This window comes from Strix uralensis, chromosome 1 (genome assembly GCF_047716275.1).
Source record: "Strix uralensis isolate ZFMK-TIS-50842 chromosome 1, bStrUra1, whole genome shotgun sequence".
Lineage (NCBI taxonomy): Eukaryota > Metazoa > Chordata > Aves > Strigiformes > Strigidae > Strix > Strix uralensis.
In genome coordinates, this window is record NC_133972.1 from 148414453 (window position 1) to 148437627 (window position 23175).

A 23175-nucleotide genomic window follows, 5' to 3' on the forward strand; every position below is an offset into this window, starting at 1 on the left:
GCCTCCTTCTTCAGCACAGCGGCAGGATGATGCTCACACAGTCCCTAAGTCACATTCCCAATACATTATCTTTACAGAAAGGGGCTTTTTTTTCGCTTTTTTCCAAAACCTTTCCTGGTGCTCCATGGGATTTTTCCCCATGGCTGCCCAACCTCAGCAGCTCTCCCTCAGAGGTGGCAGACCGGTGGGCCGCTTCCCCTGGTACTGCTTCTCACTTGCCAAGCCTGGACATGAAGAAAAAGAGTATTTACCAAAGAGTTTTCTGATTTTTTTTTTTTTTTTTTTTTTAAATGAGACCGGTTCGAGCCTTCCTGCTTTCTGCTCCTGCGCCGGTCCGGCCTTGGGGCTGCACTTCTCCTGGAGACAGACAGCTCGGAAACAGGGGGCCTCAGCCCCGCGCTCCCCCGGGCTCGGGGCCTAACCGCCCTCCGGCCGCCGAGAGGGACGGGTGTCCCGCGGGCGGGAGCCGGTGCCTGACGGCCGCCGGCAGTACTTGGACGACTCCACTCCCCTCACGGAGCCACCCGCTCCCCGGCGCCCCGGGCAGGCGAGGCCGCAGCCCGCCGCACCAGCGGGGCGGGGCGAGGCCCAGGGCGGGCGGGCGGCGGGCGGTGTCCATGGAAACCGAGCGCACGCGGAGCGCCGCCCTCCTTCTTGCCGGGCCGTCGCCGCCGCCATGATGCTGCTGGGCCGCGGGCTGGACGCCAGGTAACGGGGTGGTGAAGGACGGAGGAAGCCCTGGGGTGCCGCCGCCTCGGTGCCTGTTGCGGGTCTGTGTCTGGCCCCGGAGGGCCGGCGCGGCGAGGGCTGGCTGGCCGCCTCGCCTGGCCTTGCCGGGCAGGGGAGCAGGCCCTGCTCCAGCCAGGGTACCCGCCCAGGGAGTGGCGTCGGGGGCTGGGGGCGATGCGGGCTCGGTCGCCCTTACGGCAGTTAGCCTCCCTAGGGGTGGGGGAGCCGCCTCTGATTTCCTCAGGTGGAGGCCGCAGAACTTTTCTAGGCTTGGTGTGCTATGCAGAGGTGACGTAAAGACTTGCCGATCTAATCGGGCCTCTCGCTGATAATTTTGTGGGCGCCTCTAAGCGGTCACAAGTAATTAAGAGGGGAAAAATATAAACTTTTCACACCCCCATCTAAGGAAATGTACTGTTTCATGTTCCAAAATTAAATACTATTTGCATGGGAGTACTGTGAGATCAAAATTGTAAAGTGGGTGAGGAAACCTGCTTAAGGCTTCCTCCTGGGGGAGGAACACTTTCTGACATGAAGACCTTCCAATAAAATGGAAAATATGTACCTTTTACTGAAGATTTTATCAGATTATAGCATTCGTTTTGAAAAACAACTTTAGTAATACTTAATGAGATTCTTGCTTTCCCACTCACTGGGTGAAATCTTGCCTATTCAAATGGTTCTGTGCTCAAGCAGGTCCTGGAAGACTGAACAACTTACTTGGAATTTTTTTTTTCTTTGATCAAAATCTCTTGAACAGTCTTCTAGTCTGCTTGCCGTAAAGCAACACAACTGGGTTTTTGCTTGTAGCAGAATTTTGGCCTGAAATATTTTTCGTGAAGAGTTCCTGAAGAAAGGTGTTCTTCATTTGAATTGATTGCATTGTTGTTTAGTTTTTAAGTATTGGATTTCTTTCAATTTTTCTGATTTTTACGTGTCCTGATATTAAGTCAATATTTAAATATTGGTCTGCATTTGGAGTTGGAAAAGTTTAAGGATATGAAGGAAGTTTTTGTTTCTGTCTTCACCAAGACAGAGGTATGAGTGAATTCTGTTGCTGAGCATTCCAGCACTTCACATGAATCACCTCCTGTAGGCCACAGAGACTTCTTAGGACCCAGTATCTGGCATTTACTATTAGCTAAATTGTTGTGTAGTTGATTCACTCAGGTCAGCAACAACTGTCATGAATTCACCGACACTGATTTGGTTTAATAGTATTACTGAAGCATAACTAAAGCAAGGCTGTCAAATGATGTAGGAATAGGAAAGCAAAATATCAAGTGAAATATATGAATTAAAAATTCAGAATTACTTATCTAGATCATTAATACTGAAACATACAGGCATTTGGTTCAAATAAAAAAGCTAATATAATTTAAAAGATTTGTTGGTATGATGAATGCCCTTTCTGTGTTTTTTAGAGTTTCCACCTCTGTGCTTGTGTCCATTCACTTTTCTTCTCTAATTTGCAGGGGTATTTATCCTCTGTAGTGCTGGCCAGGAGCAGTTTGGTATCTATTCACAATTTAAAGAGCATTTAATACCTTTACAGATTTTCCCTCTACTTCCTAATTTCTCCAACCATTGACTCGTCTGTTTAGATTGCAGACTCCTGCAGGTATCTGTATGACCCAGACTTGTTTGAGACCTGCAGGTGTTACCATTATGTTAGTAATGAATACCAACAGTAATAGTGATCTTTTGCTTAACCACAGGAGGAAAACTTCTAAGCTGATTTTTTTGTGATTTGCATTTTCCTCTACTGGATCTTTATTTTTAAGTATAAATCCTGCTTTTTTTGTTTGTTTGTTATTCATTTGTAAATGAGGGCACATGACATCAGACTGTTGCAACATTATCTTTTTAGAAATAGATTTCAGATTTTCACTGAAATGAGATGCCCAAATCATATATAAAATATTAATAGCATAATTATATAGTTTTTCTTCCATATGTGTTGTAAATGTTTGTCCCCTTCTTATTTTTCACTTATTTTTCTTTGGTATCCAGGGACAATCAGACTAGACAAATACAAGATGCTGTTTCAAATGTGGAAAAACATTTTGGTGAATTGTGCCAAATATTTGCTGGATATGTACGTAAAACTGCCAGACTACGAGACAAAGCAGATCTTCTAGTAAATGAAATATATGCATATGCAGCCACAGAGACACCAAACTTAAAAGTTGGACTGAAAAACTTTGCAGATGAATTTTCCAGACTTCAGGATTATCGCCAGGCAGAGGTACAAAATTAAAGCTGTACATGTTGTGTTTGCCATCTGAACTTTTCAGTAACTTATCTATGATTTAAAAGGGAAAAGATGTACTGTGCAATCACGAGAGAAACATAGGAGAAAACACTTTTAAATATATTAGTGGCAGAGCAGGGTAGGCTGCCAAAGCACTCATCATTTACTCTGCTGATAACTTTAGTGGAAACTGCCTGTGATTAGTCCTGTTGAAGTCAGTGAAACTATCCATATGAGCACTCACAGAATTTGAGACGCAGCAAGTCTTTTTATTGGTCTTAGGCTTTGGATTATGATTTATGGTTAATAAAGTGTTCTTTAGTTTAGTGACTTGAGTTGTCTAGCAGCAGCTGAGGTAAAATCAGTCATTTTCCTTTTGCCGAGTCTGTTAGCAGTATGGAAGAGCATACAACTGGAGTCCTTCAGTGGGTGCTGACAGCCCCTCTGAAGTGCTGTTGGGGACTACTCCAGATTTTGTAAGTCTGTAGCTCAACAGTAAAAGTACAAACCTGATTTGGACCATGTGTGACAATATAATCACATTTCTGCTAGATGAATGAGAGTGTAAAGAAAGGTGTTTATGTCACACATCTACGTGTGGGGCCAGTCAAACTGAAACATGATCCAGAATTCCATATGCTGAGATTTAAGAAAAGATAAATTAATTCACATGTACTCAAACTAGTTTTTGAAGTACATATCTATTCTTTCAGTGGGGCATAGAAAATTCCCATTTATAGATTTGAAAAGAACCATTATAATTGAAAAAAGAGACTAAAGTAGTTGACATTCTTGATGTTTTCAGACAGGGCTGTTGGGTTTGTTTTTAGAAAAAGCATTGCAAGTCATCTTTCTATATTAACAAAGTAGAAAAAGAAAACGTTTTAAAATAAATTAATCTGTGAGGTATCTAGTCTACTAAGTAGAGAGTTTGAAAAACAAGAAATGTGCATGGATCTTTAACAATGTCTTTAGGGCCAGATTTTTAAGAAGTAATAAGAAATCCAAGGGTGTGGATAGTGCAATTTTTTTTTTTTTAATTTTTTTTTTTTCCACAAGCTCTTATGTATCTGGTTCCAGCTGAGCCACACATAGGTCCTTATGCTTCAATTGATGTAATAGCAATTTATTCCTGTGTTAATATGTTAAATTTATATTATGGCCAAAGGTGTACGTGAAGTCAGACTGCATGATATCTCTGTCCATTTTCACCTTTAAACTGTGAATCTGTAATTTTGAGGTACCTATGTAACAACTTGAGTTTTGTTTCTTTCAATTTTTAAATATGTTTTTAAAAATTGACACTTGGCCTACATCCTCCTACCATGACTAGATCCAAACCACCACAGCCCTTTGAAGGAGAAACAGCAGAAGCAGCAAAGGAAAAGAGAAGCTTTTAGCCTTTAAATCAAGTTCTCTTTTGCTCATGAAAACCAAATATATAATGTCAGATTTATTTCTTCTGGGCGTCAGGTTACTTAACAGTTTTCATGTATATTGACAATGTGGGCAAGACAAAATTAGCTTATAAGGGTTATCAATTTCTGGTCTTCAGCTGCACTGCTAGATATATAAATGCTGAGGTGTGAGGTACTTCCACAACATGTGGAAGGGTGAGCAAGCAAGACAGGCAGGTTATTTGGTATATCATGTGCTTCATTTAGAGCCCCTATTTCATTCTATTCTATTGGTAGTTTAAGTGAAATTGTTTGACAGTGCACTGGTAGAGTGTTTGCTCAGTTGGCATAAATTTTGACTGATGGTGACTGCCAGTTTAGAGGGGAATGTGATATCTGTCCCTTCCTAATAGAGGTATGCACCTTATCCTAATTTGGATGTAACAGCAATGGGCCAGACAACTTACTGGTCCGAAGTCATTGAACAGTTTATGCTGGGGCCACTTGGGCAGTATTGTCAATTCTGACAAGCAGGCAGGTCTTAACCTATTGCCTGTCTGACCATATGTAGCTGTTTTTCTAACTATATGAACTGAAACAAAAATTCAGATGCACTCATCTGTGAGAGCATTCTTGCATTTTAAACAACGTGTTGTTGGGATTTTTAATATTTTCAGTACTTACAATACAGTTTCCATTATTTTTAAGAACTGAAATGTTGCATTTCATACAGTATGTTTGACAGCAAAGAGGGCTTAGTCCATAATCTGTCAACAAGCATAGAGCAAATACACCGATCTTTAACTTTAGATAGAAAGCTATAGATCTCCAAGATGCAGTGTTTGATGTATTTAGTACTCAGTTGTTAGACTCTCCGTGTTTCATTTATCCCCATACATTAGCAATGAAGAAAAAGGAATTCCACTAGAAATCAGCTTGAGTTCCTCAAAATACAAATGATTTACTGGTTAATTGAATTGACTCTGGGTTTTGCAATATTTTTAAAACCTCCATCCCACTATATTTTCAGCATATATGGACTAAATTACCAATAAGATGAGTCACTAGTAAATGAATTGTTTACTGTTTCTGCACACCATAGATATAAATGATTTTAGTGACTTTGTGATTTCTTTTGTAGGTTGACAGGCTTGAAGCCAAGGTTGTTGAACCTCTGAAAAGTTACGGGACCATAGTGAAGCTTAAAAGGGTAGGTTAAACATCTGTTTTCCCACAAGCTACATTTTGGTGTTCTGGCCACTCGGTTGAAAACTTCTACTTTACAGGGAGGTGGTTCTGATTTTTGATATTGCAGTAATCAGTCTAACTAAATTATATAGTAATACATCTGAATTGAAGCTATATATATATGTTGGAGGAAAAAGCTTGGATGTGAAGACAAGCGTATTCAGACTCTTGGAGCACAAGCTGAAAAAAAGCATTGTGGATAGCGTAAAACTTTGTGGATAGTGCACATTCAGGATGCTTTTCTTTATGAATAATGTCATTGTTATTCAGAGTTCCAAAAGGTGAATTGCATGTAATGCTTTTGGCTCTTAGTCATCTATGTGCTGCCTTTAACAGCTTTTCTAACTTACAATTATGTTCTACATTGAAGTTCATAATGTAGAAGAGACTTTCTGAAACTGATCAATAGGTAGTGGCCTGAATCCCACTCTGTCCTGCAAAGTCCTCAGGATGACTCAAAGATACACAAAAAACTGAGGTCTTTCATTCACTATATTCTGGAAACAGTGGATACAGGGGTTTGAAATATTCCCACAAAATATCTGTAAATTTTTTTCCTCCGAGAGGGATAAGCTTGAGCAAGTAAATTTTAATAAGCACATACTAGTTTATAGGATGAAAGTAGTTCTTCATAATACTTTAAATTACATAGAGGATACTTTCATCCTGTAAACTCAAACTACCATTTTTCTAATGTTTTTGTTCTTGTATCTTTTCAATACTGTGTAGAACAGAGTACAGTGTGTGGAAGTTACTGCACAGCTATCTCACATGGTTGTTAGAGAAACAATTAGGAAGGAAATGCATCCTGCACTTGAGTAGTACTACATGTTGCAGTCCTTAGCAGAGTTGTAGACTATAGAGCCTGTATCCTAGAATTTGGTACCTTAATAGTCACTCTGAAACCAAGTTTGAGACCTAGAACTGCCTGAGTATTCTCTAGGATATAAATGTTGAGGGTGGAAGACAAGTTTCATGTGTTTCTGGCAATAGCATCTCTTGAGGAGACCAGAGCACTACAGCAGTGCTTGGGGCTTCCGAAGCATTAAAGGTGCATTGCCCCGGATAGCTGTGCTGAGGACAGAAGCAACAGTCATCTGTGCAACAGTGAATGGCATTTCCTGTTGTCTTTGCCTTTCAGAATGCCAGAAAGCATTACATAATGTTTATCTTAGCTACAGTGAGGAGTACAAGAAAATTCTTAAACTGTAGATGGGATCAACTGATTTTATCAACATATCTTTGAACTAAGAGAGACTTCTCTAAAGATGTGGGCCACTAAATGATTTTATGTTTGGGGTTTTTTTTTCCCCCTGCCTGTTACCATAAACCTTGGTTAAAACTTCAACTGTCTGGTCTTCAGTTATCATCTCTAAACACTGGGACATTTTTAGTGAAAAAGGAAGTTTTGTCACTCATGTAAAGCTAGCACAGGATGCTAGTTTTAAGACTGCTTTACCTGTAACTACATTAGCTGATAAGTAAAACCAGGCAGAATATGTCATTATAGCACTTTTTATAAAGGGTATGTTCTCACTGCTACTTATTGGATCTGTTCCAGGGTGTACACAAACTATTTTTGTGCTGTATCTAAAAAGAACTGTTGCTGTTTCTGTGGGGTAAGACATCAATGTCCTGTGATAGTAAATGCTTTTAAGAGGCCCAGGTCAGTCAGAATAGTGTTGTCCTTTAACTGCTAATGCAATAAAATTGTTTCATTCACATGTCCTGGTTTACTATGCTGAGTAGCTCTCTGGGGCAGGATTTGGCAGCTTCAGTGGAAGCTAGGATAATATTCTCGTCCTGTAATGCACCTTAAATGCAGGATTTTAGAATTTCTTTCTGTTTCATTGTTCTACATATCAATCTTCACTTTCTGCTTTTTGGCAACTCTGTTCCTGGTTCCTTCATATAAAACAGGCCATCATAAAACCAAGGTGATCCACCTGCAGAAGAAAGGATTGGTTTGCTTTAATAACTTCAGTGACTAAAGCAGGTAACAGTACAATGGTGAGGATCTGCCAGCTCATTGTCTGGTGGATGGACTGTAGCTGTACTTCTGTGTGGTTTGAAATTACATGGCTGACCAGAGTTTTTATGTGTGACTTGAATTCATAGTTTACAACCAGAGGGACTATGAATAATTTCATATTCTCTGTACCTGTTCTTTATCTCTCTGGCTATTACATTCCATTTCTCCTTGCGTATAATTAAAGCATGTTTTCCAAAAACGTATCAAAACTTGGTCTGAAGACACTGGAGGGGAATGTAGGACAGTTTGTGGTAGTGGTTAGTTTGTGGTGTTTTGTTTTAAATGAAAGACTTCATCTAATCTTTGGTTCTTGTTATATGTTCCACCGAGATTAAAGAGCTCTGTGATGCTCTGTTTTTTCCTGGATGAAGGCATTTAGATGCCCTTTTCATTCTTTTCAGTTAGCTAATAATGTAGGCTGTAATTCTTTCACCATAATGGCATTTTCCCCAGCTTTTGAATATTTTTAATGTGTTTTTTTTCTGCACCCTTTTCAGTTTTTCAGCATCCTAGAGAAAATACGTAACTGTGCCCTACCTTTGTACATTCAGAACTCGTAGATAGCTCCACCACTATAGCCACAGTAGCACCAAATCTTTGTCAGGCTTTGGCTAGCAGAGAAGTTTGATAGCTGGTGTTACTACAGAGAACAGAGGTAGAGAAGGGAACAGTGCAGTCCCTGGAGGTATTTCCAAAGTCACGATGTACTAGAAAGAAAAGACTGAATTTTATAATGGTAACTCTAGTAGTTTCCTTAGCCTGCTCAAGTATACTTTGCATGAAAGTCAGAACCCTTTCAGCCACGGGATTAAATCTGATTGACCGTTTTAAACGGGCCTAGAAAGCCAGTGCTGTTAACAGGGCTCGCTCATTAAATAACACTAAACACGCAGCTGTGACCATGAGAGACAATACTGCTTTGTTCTATGGCAAAAATAAATGGTTTTCTCTTCTCTTTCTCCACCTTACATTCTAAAATCTAAATTATAACTTTTTTTGTATTGCTGCTTTTCTTGCAGCCGCATGGTTTTCATAAAGGAGAAAGCCCTTTCCAGCTGTCTTTCAGATGGCCTTAAAGGTGATGTAAATTCCCTTTTGAAAAAACAGCAGCAAAATTAGTTTTGATAGGAAGTTGTTCTTATTATCAGAAACCAGCTCTGCAGCAAAATGAGTCATATGCACAAAGACATATAAACAAACAGTAAGGATAGAAATAAGGAAGAAACTGCGTGTTTTGATCCTGACCTCACGTACAGACCTATTATTGAAGAAACAGAGCACTCTGAAACCTGCTTTTGCTTGTCATTGACTAGTGATCTGGTCACAGGATCACAGAACTTTGAGACGTTCTTGGTTGCATGTCTGGGTGAAGGAGACCTACAACCATGTTAAAATTCTGAAATCCAAGGAGGGAGCACAGATAACTTCCTGAGATGATAGTTTTTAATAGCTTTAATCCGCTCTGTTCTGGAGGGGTAGATAAATGGGAACTGGTCTTTGTTGTGTGAAATGATGGTTTGAAATGCATGCCCAGCTCCTGCCTCAGATTTTGTTAGACTGATTCCTTTGGGCTGTATTTCTGCTTGTTCTAAGGTACTGCTCGTTTAAATTAGAGACATTAAAATTAATGTCATATCCCATACCAGGGTCAATGGAGTGATAAGTATCTGACTGACAATTTTAGATTCCATATATGCCAAAGTATTTGCAAAACACAGTTTTATAGCATGAACGAGAATTTGAGAGTGGTATATAAACATTCTTAAATTGTCACAATCTTCCTATAAGTACATTGTAATTCTCCTTTGAAAATGAGGAGCAAAAGTATTTATCAACAGTTTCTGCCTTTTCTAGATCAGTAAGTTTCATCTTCTCCACTACATCATTACTAGGATGCATTTTGTTCTGAATCTATTTAAACATGTTCCTAACTGCATATATAAATATGCAGTTTAACCCTTTCAGCCATGGATTTTCTATGGCACCTTAAGCTCTGTGTAGCAGTTTTGTGTTCTTCATAACTTCTGATTGGTACTGGCTGCTGCCTGTTTTGGTTTTTTTCTTCCTGATGTATTTGATGCCACTTTTTATTTCTAAATGCCACCTTTATTCCATTGCTAAGCCTGGAGTGAGCCTGTCTTCTTACTGCTTTGGGGATCTCAGCTTTTGACCATCCACTATACTTCTCATGAAAAGCTGTAAATATGTTTTTCTTTTTTCCCCCACATTTTAAATTACAGTGTGTGCTACAGAGTTGTACAAGGTGCTAAACTCTCTTGGTCCCCACTGACTTCACTTTCAGAGGATCATTTAACAGAATAAGATCAGTAAAATCTGGTTTTGTTTAAAGCAGAACTCTTGTTCATGTTTTCTAGGCAATGCATGTATGAAAAGTGAATTTTGTATTTTCCTACATCTATTTCAAACATGTCTAAAACATTTTATTTCCAGGATGATCTTAAAGCAACTTTAACAGCAAAGAACAGAGAAGCCAAGCAATTAACTCAGCTGGAAAAGACACGTCAGCGGAATCCTTCAGATCGACACATTATTGTATCCTGTATTTCTAGTAGCTATAAGAAATTTTTTTTTCAAACATCTCAGGAATTAAACTATTGTGTTTAGAAAGTAGTAAGAGAAGAATGCTCTTTACCTATGTTCATGTTGAATCTTTTCTTAAACTTTATGATGAGTTACAGCTTACAGTAGCTGCTTTGTTAGTCACTCCCTTTTTGATTGAAAAGAAACTACAAAGTATTTGATATGTTTATGCAAGACAGGTAAGCATAGGTTGCATCTAGGAATTTGGAGGTTTTTGAAAATAAGTGTAATCAGAAAACTTTTTTTACTTCTGTGGATTTTTTGTTTTTACTGGTTTTCTCCCTGTTATTTTGGTAGTGGTGTTTCCTTGTTCCTGGATGGGGTGTGAGTTTCCTCCAGCTATGAGATGAAGTGTGAAAGTAAAAGTTTTTATTCTGTTAGTAGAATACTCAACCAGACTACTGTTCCTTTCAAAAGCCCAGTGACTCTCCCCACTATACTATTCTGTATCACAGGGGAAGAAAATTAATCCTCCACAGAATTTCCCTTAAAATCTCATTGAAGTTTCAAATTCTGAAGCAATCAGAATCTAGGAAATGCCAGAATAAAGGGGATCAAGGCAATCGTACTTCAGTCCTTTATGCCTATGTATTATGATACAGCATTTAAGTTCATGATGATACGCTGTTTATTTTTTATTACACTGTAGCATTGGACTCAGGAGTGAAGCAGTCCGATTCTTTGTAGGATTTCATCAACTTTATTTCAGAAATTAGGATCTTTCTAGTGACTGGGGCATGGAACTACAGAAAGAGCAAAACTTACTGTGATGGTCAAATGCCACACAGGAGAATTAATTTTTTTTTGTCTCTGCCAAAGAATTACCATTTAACATTAATCAAATCAGTTAAGTAATAACTCACTAGAATTCCTCGTGTAATAAAGGCACACAGTGTCAGCGTAAGATTAGAACTTGAGCTGTGATGCAGAGTTCCCTTCCATGAGAACTGAGGGAGTAAATGGTACCAGTAAGCTATTCTCCCCAAAGGGAGACTGGTCCCATTTTTGTCCCTCTTGCACTAATTTCCAGTTGATTTCATGGGTATATAGCTTGCACCTAGCTTGTTTCTTCTTGTCTCTTTGCTAAGCTACTCCCAAATACCCTTCTGTGGCTTAGCTTCTTGTAACACCTGTGTTTTCTGTACTTAAGACTTTGCCTGAAGAGTTATTAAATCTCAGTACAGTCTGGTTTTGCACATGGCCAAAGGCACCAAACGCTATGTATTTGCATTTTAAAGTGATCAACACAAAATGCATAAAAAGTATTGGGACCAGGAATATGTTCATTTGCTTTTGAGGCTGTATGCAGGTCAGCTTTTAGGTCTGAGAGAGGCTTCACCATGTTCATTAGCACAGCTGTTAGGCTCCAGCATTGGGTCCCTTATTCTTAAGCAACTGTGATGTTTCAGCAGCAACAACTTTGGCCACAGATAGCAAAGGATCTGTACTCACTCCCACATTTCAAGTCCATCTTATAAAATGTGGGGGTAGTACAGTTTTGAAAAGAAAACCTTACCAGATTATTTTAAATATAAAAATGCATTTTTTTAGTTTGGTTTTTTTTTTTTTTTCTCTGAAATGGTCTACCCAGGTTGTCTGATTGGTTTGGGGGTGTTTTAATAAATAAATAACCAAACTCTCAGTCCAAGACAAATAGCTATCCTAAAATATTTTGGCCATGATACTTGAATTCTAGCAAAGCTATAACAAATTGTAAGTAATGTCTTACAGCAGGAAGCTTCAGACAACATAATAATGGCCCCCTCCAAGTATACAGAAGTTTTAAAATAGCTGAGCCAAATACTTCACAAGATATTAAAAGTAGAAGTGAAAACAGATACTTTAAAAAATACTGTTATTTTGCCACTTTTTCCTTTACTAATATTTCCAGTCACAGGTGAGTGTTTCAGAAGAGAAAACCAAACTGCTGTTGTTCAAATTATGCAGGTTCTGTGAGTTTAGACATTTCACTCTACAACAAACAAAATTCCTTTTCCAGAGCATCTGTGTGCAAAATCTGGCGAGTCTATTTAAGATCAATTAAGAAGATATGTTTGATTATCATAGAAATACTGTATTTGTATGTGTAACGGCGGCTTATGCATAACAACTGCCTTCATTTACAGAGAGTGACTTATTGTAATAATTGAGAACACACAAAATGCCTTTTCTTACTCTGTTTCCCTCCTGTGTTTTGGGCAAAATCAAGAAAGGGAGATGAACGTGTGACCTTATGTACTAAAGATCATTACAAATTTTGTTTGCCCAATAATGGCAGAATTGTGTTTATGACTTTAAGCCATTTTTGGAAGGAGATTGTTTCAAATGGATAATCTTGTAATATAAGGTTACCAGATTTTAATTAAAGAAGTGACAGAGCATGCCTTAGGTTTCCATATACACATGACACTAAAAACTAGATCATGGGAACTGGGCATGTGGTGTCTATTTCCATTTTTTAAAAAAAAAGTTCTTAAGTTGCAGTGTTGTAAAAATGGGAAGAATCCTATGTCTTGATTGTAGGATACAATTATTTGATCCACGTGCTATTTCCAAATCACAGGACCGAATAGATTCCTGATGATACTGACAGAGCCTGTAAATAAATACTGTCTTGACTAGGCTATAATTACAGTATAATAACAGTATAATTACAGTATAATAACCGTAAAGTATGGAAAATACGTTTAGAACCCAAATTTTGCAGTCAAGTGCACGCTCTTGCATCTTTACATCATTACTTTGTAATAGTACACAGTTCTCAGACTTAACCAAAATAGCTTCAGTATCTTTATTTAAATGGTAGTGTGCATTTTTATACAGTTTATCGTTATATCTAATTACTTATCTAAAACACTTTTTGTAGTAACAAAATGAGAAAAACTGTGTATTTATGCATTACAGATTGGTTGATCTGTTGCTCCCCAGTGCCCTATTGAAGATGTTTTTTATAAAAATTATAGTAATATAAAGTGCCTGAAATGTTTTTGGATCTAAAAATATTAACTCTAGTCTGCTGAATGAGATACGTAAAGGAGAAGTTTTTGTTCCAGCTGCTGCTCTGCTGTTTCCTTAAATAATTTAGAAAAGCTTAGTAAAATGAGGTTCAGCACATGACACTGGAAAAGATTCATTCTAGACCCAGTAGGCTGATCTCCACTTGAAAATAAAGGGTGATCTTTTCCGTTCATCCACCACTCTGGCCCATGCATTCCTGCCCCCTCCTTTATAAGTTTTCTGAAGGTTAAACACTTGTGCTGTGTTAATTCCCTGAACCCAGTCACTGTGTCATCAACAGAGCATCTGTAGAATTGGCAGGTGATTATTACAGAAAACGGATTGGGGCAGTGGGACTTTCCTGACTGGCTGCAGCTAGTAATTTTTCAAGTTTCAGATCAAAATCACAACAGTGTTAAGAAGCATCTTTATTTGTCTATTAAGCCACAAACAAATTTACAAATACACAAAGTAACACAGATGTGTAGTATTTTGAAAACCCAGGCTTCAATGTTTCCATGGCAAGTAGAGCAAATATCTGTATCAAATACAGGACTAATTTCCCCTTTGTGTTACTTCACCAGGCGGAAAGTGAACTGCAGAGAGCTTCACTGGATGCAACTCGAACAACTCGGCAATTAGAGGAAACCATTGATAATTTTGAGAAACAGAAAATAAAGGACATAAAAGTATGTGCGCTCACATTTCAGTAGATGACACTGCATTTCATCTTGCATAATAAACTTACTGTAATTACTCCTTGGCAAGACCAGCAACACTTAGCATTAACTTAAGCCTACATCAATACAAATCTTGTGGTATTCATGAATACTTCGTAATCCAAATATCATTAACTTTGCAATTAAAAAAATCAGTTCATTATTCTTACAGTTTACTGAATTCAGAATTTTCCTGTACCCAATTGTTTAGTCTCTGTGACTTCCAATAGTTGCTGTATTCTACCTTACTGGTAGCTGCATTTGTTAGTGAAATGATATATGTGGATTAATATCAGCAAAATTAACAGAAATAGTGTTAAGTAAATAATGTATCCATTCTGAAATTTGTGTAGGTCACTGCAGCTGATGCAGAAAGCACAAAATGTTCAGTGACTGCCAGTAATCAAAGCTTTCATTTCTCTCTTAATGTCAAACATTAAGTAGCTTAAGTCCCAAAGACTATAGTGACTAAAAAACACTTGCATTATGTGATCTCAATTTTAATTATAAAATTGCTGAAGTGAGATACTTTTTTATTGGGGGGGAAAAATGACAAATTAAATAGAAAAGAATGAAAGATGGTTGAAAAACGCAACCAAACCAACCAGTACTTGATGTTAAGAGTAACATGAAAAAGACTGTGTGAGCTCTGAACATGTCATCGTTGTGTTTTTTATATATAAATAATATTTATTATATAAAATATGTAACATCTGTAAAATATAGATAAGTATAAAATTTACAGATAATTTATCCCCAACCTGTTAAAAAAGATTGCCATCAATAAAGCAAAAATCCACTGACTACATCTTGCGAATACATAGCGGGGAATATCAAGTAAGTTTTCAGCATGACATTTTATGTAGTCCTAATGAGTCCCGTCTTTGCTTTTCAAGTGTTTAGTTAGAATTCAGTATGAAATGACAACTGTGTAAGTGACAGCCCAGCCAGCATTTATATTTCATCTCTAAAATTCAGGTCTGACTCCTTAAAAGTACTAGGTATTGTGCAGTTATTTGTATCATATAAATACCAAGTACAAAATTCAGTAATTTCTTGTATTTGAAGTGGAACTGTACTGCATTAAGAAAACCTTTGTTTTCATTTGCTTTTTAGAACATATTTTCTGAATTTATAACTATTGAAATGTTATTCCATGGGAAAGCTTTAGAGATATATACAGCTGCCTACCAAAATATCCAAAATATTGATGAAAACGAAGATTTAGAGGTAAGAGTGATTAAGATTTACTCTTCAATTTACTTACCACATAAAAAAGTTTTCACACTTTGGGTCTATACATGTTCCAGGCAGAAAATGCAACATATGTTTCAGGTTCCCAGAACAAACTTCTTACTTATACCGAGCCCTTTTTTGCACCAGCAAGAGCATGCAGATGTATAAACTCAGAGATTTTAAAAACAGAGAACAACTGCAGTGGCAGTCTGATCTTTCCCACAAAATACGGATAATAAGAGACTTTTCTAAATTAACTGTCACCCCAAGCTCAGCTAATCATAGTTCTCAAAAAACACCTCTGCAGTGAATCTCTCTGTAAAGATGCACACTAAAAGAAAATCTTGCAGTGCTCTGATAAGAGGTTCTAAAGACTAATTACTTAATTAAAAATCTCTTCTTTCTATTTGGATTTTTGTTTGCTTGTTTTCATCTTTAAGCCATTGCTTTTTATTAGGCTGTTCTAGACTTAAGAGACATTTGTTACCAAATTGTGCTTTTTTGCCTCGTGGCAGTTGCAGCTTGCTTTCTAGTCACCCTTTCTGTTCGCTTTGAGTTACAGTCTCTGTCAAGACATGTTTTCCAGTCCTTTATTCATTCTTGCAGTTCTTCTGGATGTTGAGCCTTTAAACTTACTATCACTGAAATGTATGTTGTGTATATGTGTTCAGCCTGCCAAGAAAGTTGGATCATTTTCAGTCTTTTTTTGTAAATCTTACCAGTCCTAATTTTATTTTTTCCATGACATAGCTCAGGACCAAGGATGGCAGTATACAGTTAACGCAAGACATACAAAATCATGATTGTTCAGTGACAGTCACATTTGAGACTACTTGGTGGTTTTACTTCATTTAAACTATGCCATCGCAATTTTGTACTAGTCTAGTTTCACAATTAAAATGTCACGTGGAACCAATTCAAAAAAAACCCTTTAAGTCAATACTTTATCTTTCACAAGCAAACTTCTAATTTCATTTTAAATTTCCTGTTAATCAGACAATATTTACTTTCCATAAAAACACTGATCATAATTCTACTATCTTTCTTGACTTTATTAATAAAGCCTTGCACGAAGAGCTTTATTATTTTTAGTTATCAGGCTGTTAGTCTTATAATTTATTCTCTTTGGCTATTGGAAAGAACTTGTAAATATAATGGAAGTTACAGTCTCCCTGTATTCTAAGGGTTTTCCCAATTTTTTCTTGAGCTGCCCATCTCCTCAACATTTCAGATAAAATTTCTCTGATGCAACTGTGACTGGCAGCAAGGATTTGCTTCTGAAGGGGCTAAAAGTTCATCTCTCCAAGAAATAGAGAGCCTAAAGGGAGTTGCTGGGGTTCATACCTCTAGGTTAGCCTGAAACTCAGCTACGTATGTTGGTGGGAAACCATTGCAGTTTTTCACTTGTAAATCCCCTCAGACCTCTGAAGAGGTTTTCTTTGACCACATAAGTGTGTTGGTATGTCTCAGGTTGAGCAAAGATGTTGTTTCAGCCCAAAGTGATCAATCCAAACTACAGTTGATGCATATCTCTAGAGCAGGTTTAATTGTCCAATGCTGCATTTTTGTTAGCTTCAGTCTTGGTGATTGTTAGCTTGCAAGCTTTATCATGGCACCCAAGTCATAGCTTTCTTCTTTTGAACAGGTTTTTCGGAGCTCACTTTATCCACCAGACTATCAATCTCGCTTAGACATAGTTCGTGCAAATTCAAAGTCCCCCCTGCAAAGAACTGGCTCCTTAAAAGCTTCACTGAGGACGGTACAGGTAAGATAGAAAACTTAAAAGCTTCACTGTATTAAAAGAGTGTCTTAAGTAGAGCCTTAGCTAACGTACATGTACATGGATCAGTATCTTTGCTCAGTTGAAGACATTTACAAAGGTAAAGACTTCCAAGGGCATAAAGATCATACTAAGCTTTTAATAATGCAGCTTCTAAATATAATGTTTATTTGAGGAAAAACCAAAATCAGCTTTTAAAGCTGTGTTGCTTACTTTTGAAAAGTGCCATTTCCAGTGATACTATTTCTTTCATCAGCAAACTGGCATCTTGTGGAGAAAAGATCTAGGACCTTACTGGAAACAGAAGTGACATTCTTTAAATAACACCTGTATATTCTTAGTCTCAGTATCCAGATCGTAGAGTGTGGATTCTCTACTCAGACTAGCAATGCCTCCTAGCAGGAGAGCAAACCCATGACCAACAGACCTTTTCTTTTATACTCTGAAAATTCAGAGCAGGTGAGAAAAAGGAGGAGGATAAAAAAAAGTGAAACAGATGGAGAAAGTGCCACTGCTTTTGAACCAGCTACCTTGCAAAAGTCTTTGACACTTGTTTGCAGGAGTAAACTTGCAGACGTTGCAAAATGGCTAAATTATTTTTTCTTTATTGCAGCCTTAATCCTGTAACTAAGATGATTCTTAACAGTGTTTTGGTTAAAGACAAAGATGGCCAAATTTAAAATGTAAGCATCTTGCTTTTCTTCTCTGGATAGAATCAGGCATTGATACTGTAATAGTAAAAAGTTTTCTTGACTTCATACACACCATTACACTTCTTTGCTCTCAATACAGAAAGGATCAATTATTCCAGTTGAGTTATTCTGTTGCTGGAAGTATGAGTTGTGCCATCTGAAAAAAGAACCCAGTGATTCAGTGCATGAAGACCAATCTTGACTAAGTTGCCTGTCCTCTCTTTTCAAATAAGCAAATTTCACGTTCAAGTTACTTCAGAAAATGTTTACCCATTCATTTTTTGAAGACCAGAAGAAGCTGTCAAAAATCTGTTGCCATCTTCCTTGAGAACTTCCTACAGTGCTGTAAAACTATCAAGAGTATAGAAGCATCTGTAATTACTTTGAGGTACTACAGATAGCTAAGTTTTGGACTCTTTTAAAAAAAAACCCAACCAAACAAAAAAAAACCCCAACCCAAAACAACAGAAAACTGAATTTATGCACACTGATTTCTCTCAGAAACGGAGTGGAACCCCATCTTCACTAACTTTCAAGTTTACCTTACTCTTCTCCTAGACATCTTTTAGTTATAACTTCAGATGTTAGTACTCTCATAACCTCTCACTGGAGTATCTGAAAAGAACGGGAAGTCATATAGACCTAGAGGGAAACTGCACTACATTCCAAATTAACAGAATCTTACTGGGCTATGCAGTGCTATCTGCAGAGGAGGATCACGTGGCAGAAAAAAGGGGTGGAACACCCTAGTAATGCAGTCACTATAGGGCAGTAAAGAGGCAGACATCCTGTTCTGCACAGCCCCCATGCTGCCCTTTCTGATACTGCAAAATACTATGTTGCATCAGGATCGGTGCCTTGAGTGACACTAAGGGCTCTCATCTCTGGAACCCACCAAACCCCTCACTAGTGGAAAATGCTGCATTCAGAAAAGCTTTCAGGTGACTTGTTTTGCCTTTCTGTGGATCTTTCATTCCCAAAGTTTTCACGCATCTGGTTTCATGCTACATAATAATAATTTACTGACCATAATGCAGTACTTTGGAATTTTCAGTGTAAAGCAGTATAAATAATACAGTAAGCAGTTCACAGAATCACACAGACTTGGAGTACAGGGAGGGGGTGGGCGACGACACAAACACTAACCTGGAGGGGGGGGAGGGGGGGGTAAGTCACTGCATACTAGATGGGATAAACTGCCAGTAACACAATGCTTGTCTTTCAGAGGATTTAGCACATACCATCCTTGAATTTATTTCTGGCTCTGTGGACTACCTTTCTGTACTATTTCCATATTAAAAATCTAAAGTACTCCTTCAGCTCGGTTCATTTTTTCACAAAGAGCTACCTCCTCTTAAAGTTCTGGTGCCTTGGCGTGATGTCTAATCCAAGTGTGTCCTGTCACTTACTCCTGGAGTAAGTATTCTGAAAAGAGTACTGTATGCTAAATTATCAAAAGCAGGAATTTGCAAAGACCACTGATCTTTCTGTGTCCATCTTAATACTTTTGTCCCTCAACTATTTCCGCCCTTGACTTTCATAGTTGTGTTCAACTCTCACTCAGAGTAGCTGAAGCAATTGAGATGGCAAGTTTCTCCATCCCACCTGCCAGACTTCACTTAGCAGACAGTACTGTGAAACCACAAGGAAAGAAGCAACGGGCAGTCCTGTTAGAAAGAATTCATGTCCCAAGCTGCACTAACAGCACAACAAGAAGACTTGCATTTTTCATTTCTATGCAATTAGTATGATCAGGAGAGAAAGCTTCTATGCACCAGGAAAGCTGTTTTTCATAGGATGGCTCTGCATTAGGAGAAAACCTCTTCAGGGGTTCAGGGCTTTTTTTTAACATGTGTATTGCAGATACTTAGTTTTAGACAAGTTTTGGAAGGCTATTTAAGTTTTCATGACAATCCTTTGTAAATCCCTTCGTTTTGCACTTTACTTAGCAATTTATCTTCAGCATTTTGTTTTACTGATTCAGGTTAATATGCTGTATTTTAGACAGCACTATAGCAGAAGAGAATGACCTTTTCCAGATACTTTAAATCGAACTTAACTACACTAGTTTTATCCACATGCATTTAATATAGCCAAGTGTTTTGCACCTGCCCTCTAAGACAGCAAAGTATCATTTTAACCATGGTTGAAAATGTCTGCATCCAGGTGTTCCAATACTGCTCACTGTGTCAGACACAAGGAGAGAATTGCCGTGCTTTCTGTAGTAGCACATGCAGTGAAACACACCACTAAACAGCTTAAGCAAGAACAGTCATCATCTGCAATGTAAACTTAGATAATTCATTTTCACATAAAATTGTTTATGATGAGCAACATATTATCAGATTCCATTAAATTTTTAAATTTTTTTTAGCGTTAAGTAATCAAACCTTCAATTTTCAAGTACTGGTAAGTTCTTGCTTTATGGCAAAAAAGCATGGATTTAAACTGCCTAATTTCCTTTCTCATGTGCCTTACTCTGATCCAGCTTGGTTCTTAGGTTAGCCTTCTTACCACCACCTCACTGCCACCAGTGATAATATTTAATTTACTGTTTAGTTAATTACAGCATGGTCAGAGGTACTTGAGTAGTGAGCAGAAAAAAGCCTTAAAGACAAAACAGCACTTCTTATTCCAGGAATGAGGGAGGGGGAGCTTCTATTCAGAAACATGACTGAAGTTCTGCTTAAGAATTTCAAATGCCCTTAACTAGAAAAAACTTGGAAAATCAGTCTGTCCATTGAAATGAAGCTACCTTAACAGGCTCAATCTGCAGCACTCCTTAATCTCCAATTACAAATCAGTGTCATTGTCTTTTTCTTCTTTCACAGAGTAAGAGATTGCTGGTTTAGGCATTTAGACTCAAGTTAAAGCAGCTTCATCCAATGATTAACTCCATTTTCTGTTATGTTCAGAGATTTGTAAGCAAGCATTTGCTTCAAGCTAAATTATGTACTTGTGAGCATCAACAAGACTAAGGATTTTTCTGCTTTCATTAGTTCAATGATTGCAGTTTGCTTTATGCACACACAAAAAACTGTTGTTACATACATAACTATGAATTATGAAATCTCAGAAGTCAATTTAATAACCATTTAAGAACTTTTAAAATAGGGTTTTTTTTAAAAAAAAAAAGGCAAGTTTTGTCTTCAATACTTTTTTTTATTATATCACTGAATGTGAGAAAACTCAGAAAATATAACCAAAATTAGAGCTGCAGATGCCCTTAGAGAACTGCTGAACCTAAAATCAGTTTTCAAAAGCATTCCAGATGACTTGGATAACTATCTTTGAGTTTAATGTTCCTTTTCTTATGGGGAAAGAAAAAAAATACATATATTCTACTTCAAATTGTAAATGTTGCATCTTCTGTGAAGAATCTATCTTCAATAGGAATTAGATTGAGCCCTCATTAGAAAAAAGTATAGATGGCAGAATCTGTCAGATGAGATAAAAGCTTGGCAGCTGGCACTTGCTTTTAACATTTGATGAACCAAAAAAGGACTACAGTATCATTCTGAAGGGCATGCGCTGATGGGCAGGGAAAAAAGTTCATATATTAATCAAGACTCTTCCAGTAAAGTTTCTCCAATTTATTCTCAAAAACAGCTTAGAGCAGCATAGTGTTGAGTTTTTCATTTAGCTGAAGAGGTTTGATGTCTTCAAGATAAGATTATGCCTTAAGACTCATCTTCAGCCTGATGTCTCAACAGTCAACACAGAAAAAAACTGACTCGATCCTCTTGATTTTTAACATTAATTTGATCAATGCATAGTTTTCCCTATCCTATAGTAGTTTTCAGGAGCATGGGGATTTTTTTAACTTTTAAAAATCATTGCTGTATTTATATTCTGTGCCGTATCTTTCTGTTGGCATTGTGCATGTTGCTGTAAGTTGAAGGGTTAAGGGAAAAACTACTTTCCCCCTCCCCCTAAATGAAAAACCTGCAAGTACTTAAGACTAGAAATGCCAACAGAGAATTGTTTTCCTTTCAGAACAAACACTTGATTTACTTTTGCTGGATTTTTGTTTTAGCAGATTTCCAGCAGTATGCTAAGAAAAGAGGAAGAAGAAGAGGAGGAGGAAGACGAAGATGAGGAAGAGGAAGAGGAGGAGGAATTAGATGCTGCTAAGGAAGTGAGATAACAAAACTGTTCTAAGAGTCTCTTTTTTTTTTCAATTGGGGGGGGGAAATATTTCCCTTTACATAAAGGCTTCTGTGTGTTAATCAAAAACTTCACTGAGGCTGTATTTGTAAAATTTCAACAGGAGCAAGAATTGGCACTAATAGTAGAGTGCCAGACAACAAATGACCAGTTTCAAAGAATGGAACAAAATCTGCTGAAAATGGACAATTTCAGTAGCTAGAAAATGAAATATTTAAATGGAATCCTGTATTATATTTGCATAGATGTTATACTGCAGTCACATTTGCTTAAACTTGATGAACAATGTCCAAAAACTGCACTAAGCTGACAAGCAGTTATGAACATAAGGGTTGGCTTGTTACTTTGCCAAGATACTACCTTATTCTCTAGCTACACACCTCTTGAATTTACTAAGTCCTCTAGCTATACCTCTCATAATTGGTTTTATACATCCTAAAGTAACTGTAGTACTCGAGAAACTGATTGCAGCAACAAGCCTGTTAGATTCCATTTTGCTACCCACCTTGGAAGGCAGAAGGCAGGGTGAGGTGTATTGTTCTCTCATTCTCGTTTTCCTCAGGCTTGACTAAGATGACTTTTGATTCCTTTACACATACAGAATGAATATTCACAAATAAGGGCCTAGCCTAGTATCTACTCTTAATGCTGCTTTGCTTTTAAATAAAAGTGCCTTCATAATAGAACTAGTTGATAATTTATAGTTGACATTTATTATATTAGTTGACATGCCAAATAATTCACGTTTCATGTGTTTAACTGGTTGATTCAGTTACTGATTCCATCAAACATACAAGAAATTACATATTTTGAGTGTAATTTCTTATCCTGGAGAAGGTGGTTATGCATGTTCATTTCTGAATAGCATCCAACTGTCTGCCAGAAAGCTGCTACCATATTGTTTATCTCCAGTGTTAGTGTCTGCTAAAGAAAGAACACGTGTATAAATCCAGAAGTTAAACTTGTAAACTGGGAAAACAATCTTAAGTTATAACCAAATATTCTTTCAGTTACGGAAATAAACCAGGAAGTGCATTTTTAATATTGTTGCTGCCTTTGTCCTCTGATGCAAAGGATGCAATGCATACTTATTTTGACAGGTGAAAAAACAGGTTTTGCCAAAAATTAATGTGATGAAAATATAAGTGAAAATGTCACAGTATAGGGTTCTGGTTTAAACCCATAAAATAGTTTAACACCGGAATTACATACGATTGACATTGAACCACTGTTGACAAGGAGTAGAATACTAATGACCAAAACTTAAAAACTATCTAGGTAACTAATTCCAATCTATTTAGGCAAGTAGGGCACTTCAATAAA

At 37.5% G+C, this 23175-nt stretch overlaps 1 protein-coding gene across 1 annotated transcript; it reads left to right on the plus strand.

Annotated features, from left to right (window-relative positions):
• Positions 1 to 602: 602 nt before the first annotated feature.
• CIBAR1 (CBY1 interacting BAR domain containing 1) lies at positions 603 to 22894 on the plus strand. Its single transcript, XM_074884436.1, is given in 10 exon segments — positions 603 to 641; positions 644 to 708; positions 2743 to 2977; positions 5522 to 5590; positions 10112 to 10213; positions 12153 to 12158; positions 13843 to 13947; positions 15094 to 15207; positions 16859 to 16978; positions 21725 to 22894. Coding segments are annotated over 10 exon segments (948 nt in total). The 5' UTR covers positions 603 to 617; the 3' UTR covers positions 21833 to 22894.
• The last annotated feature ends 281 nt before the right edge of the window (positions 22895 to 23175 follow it).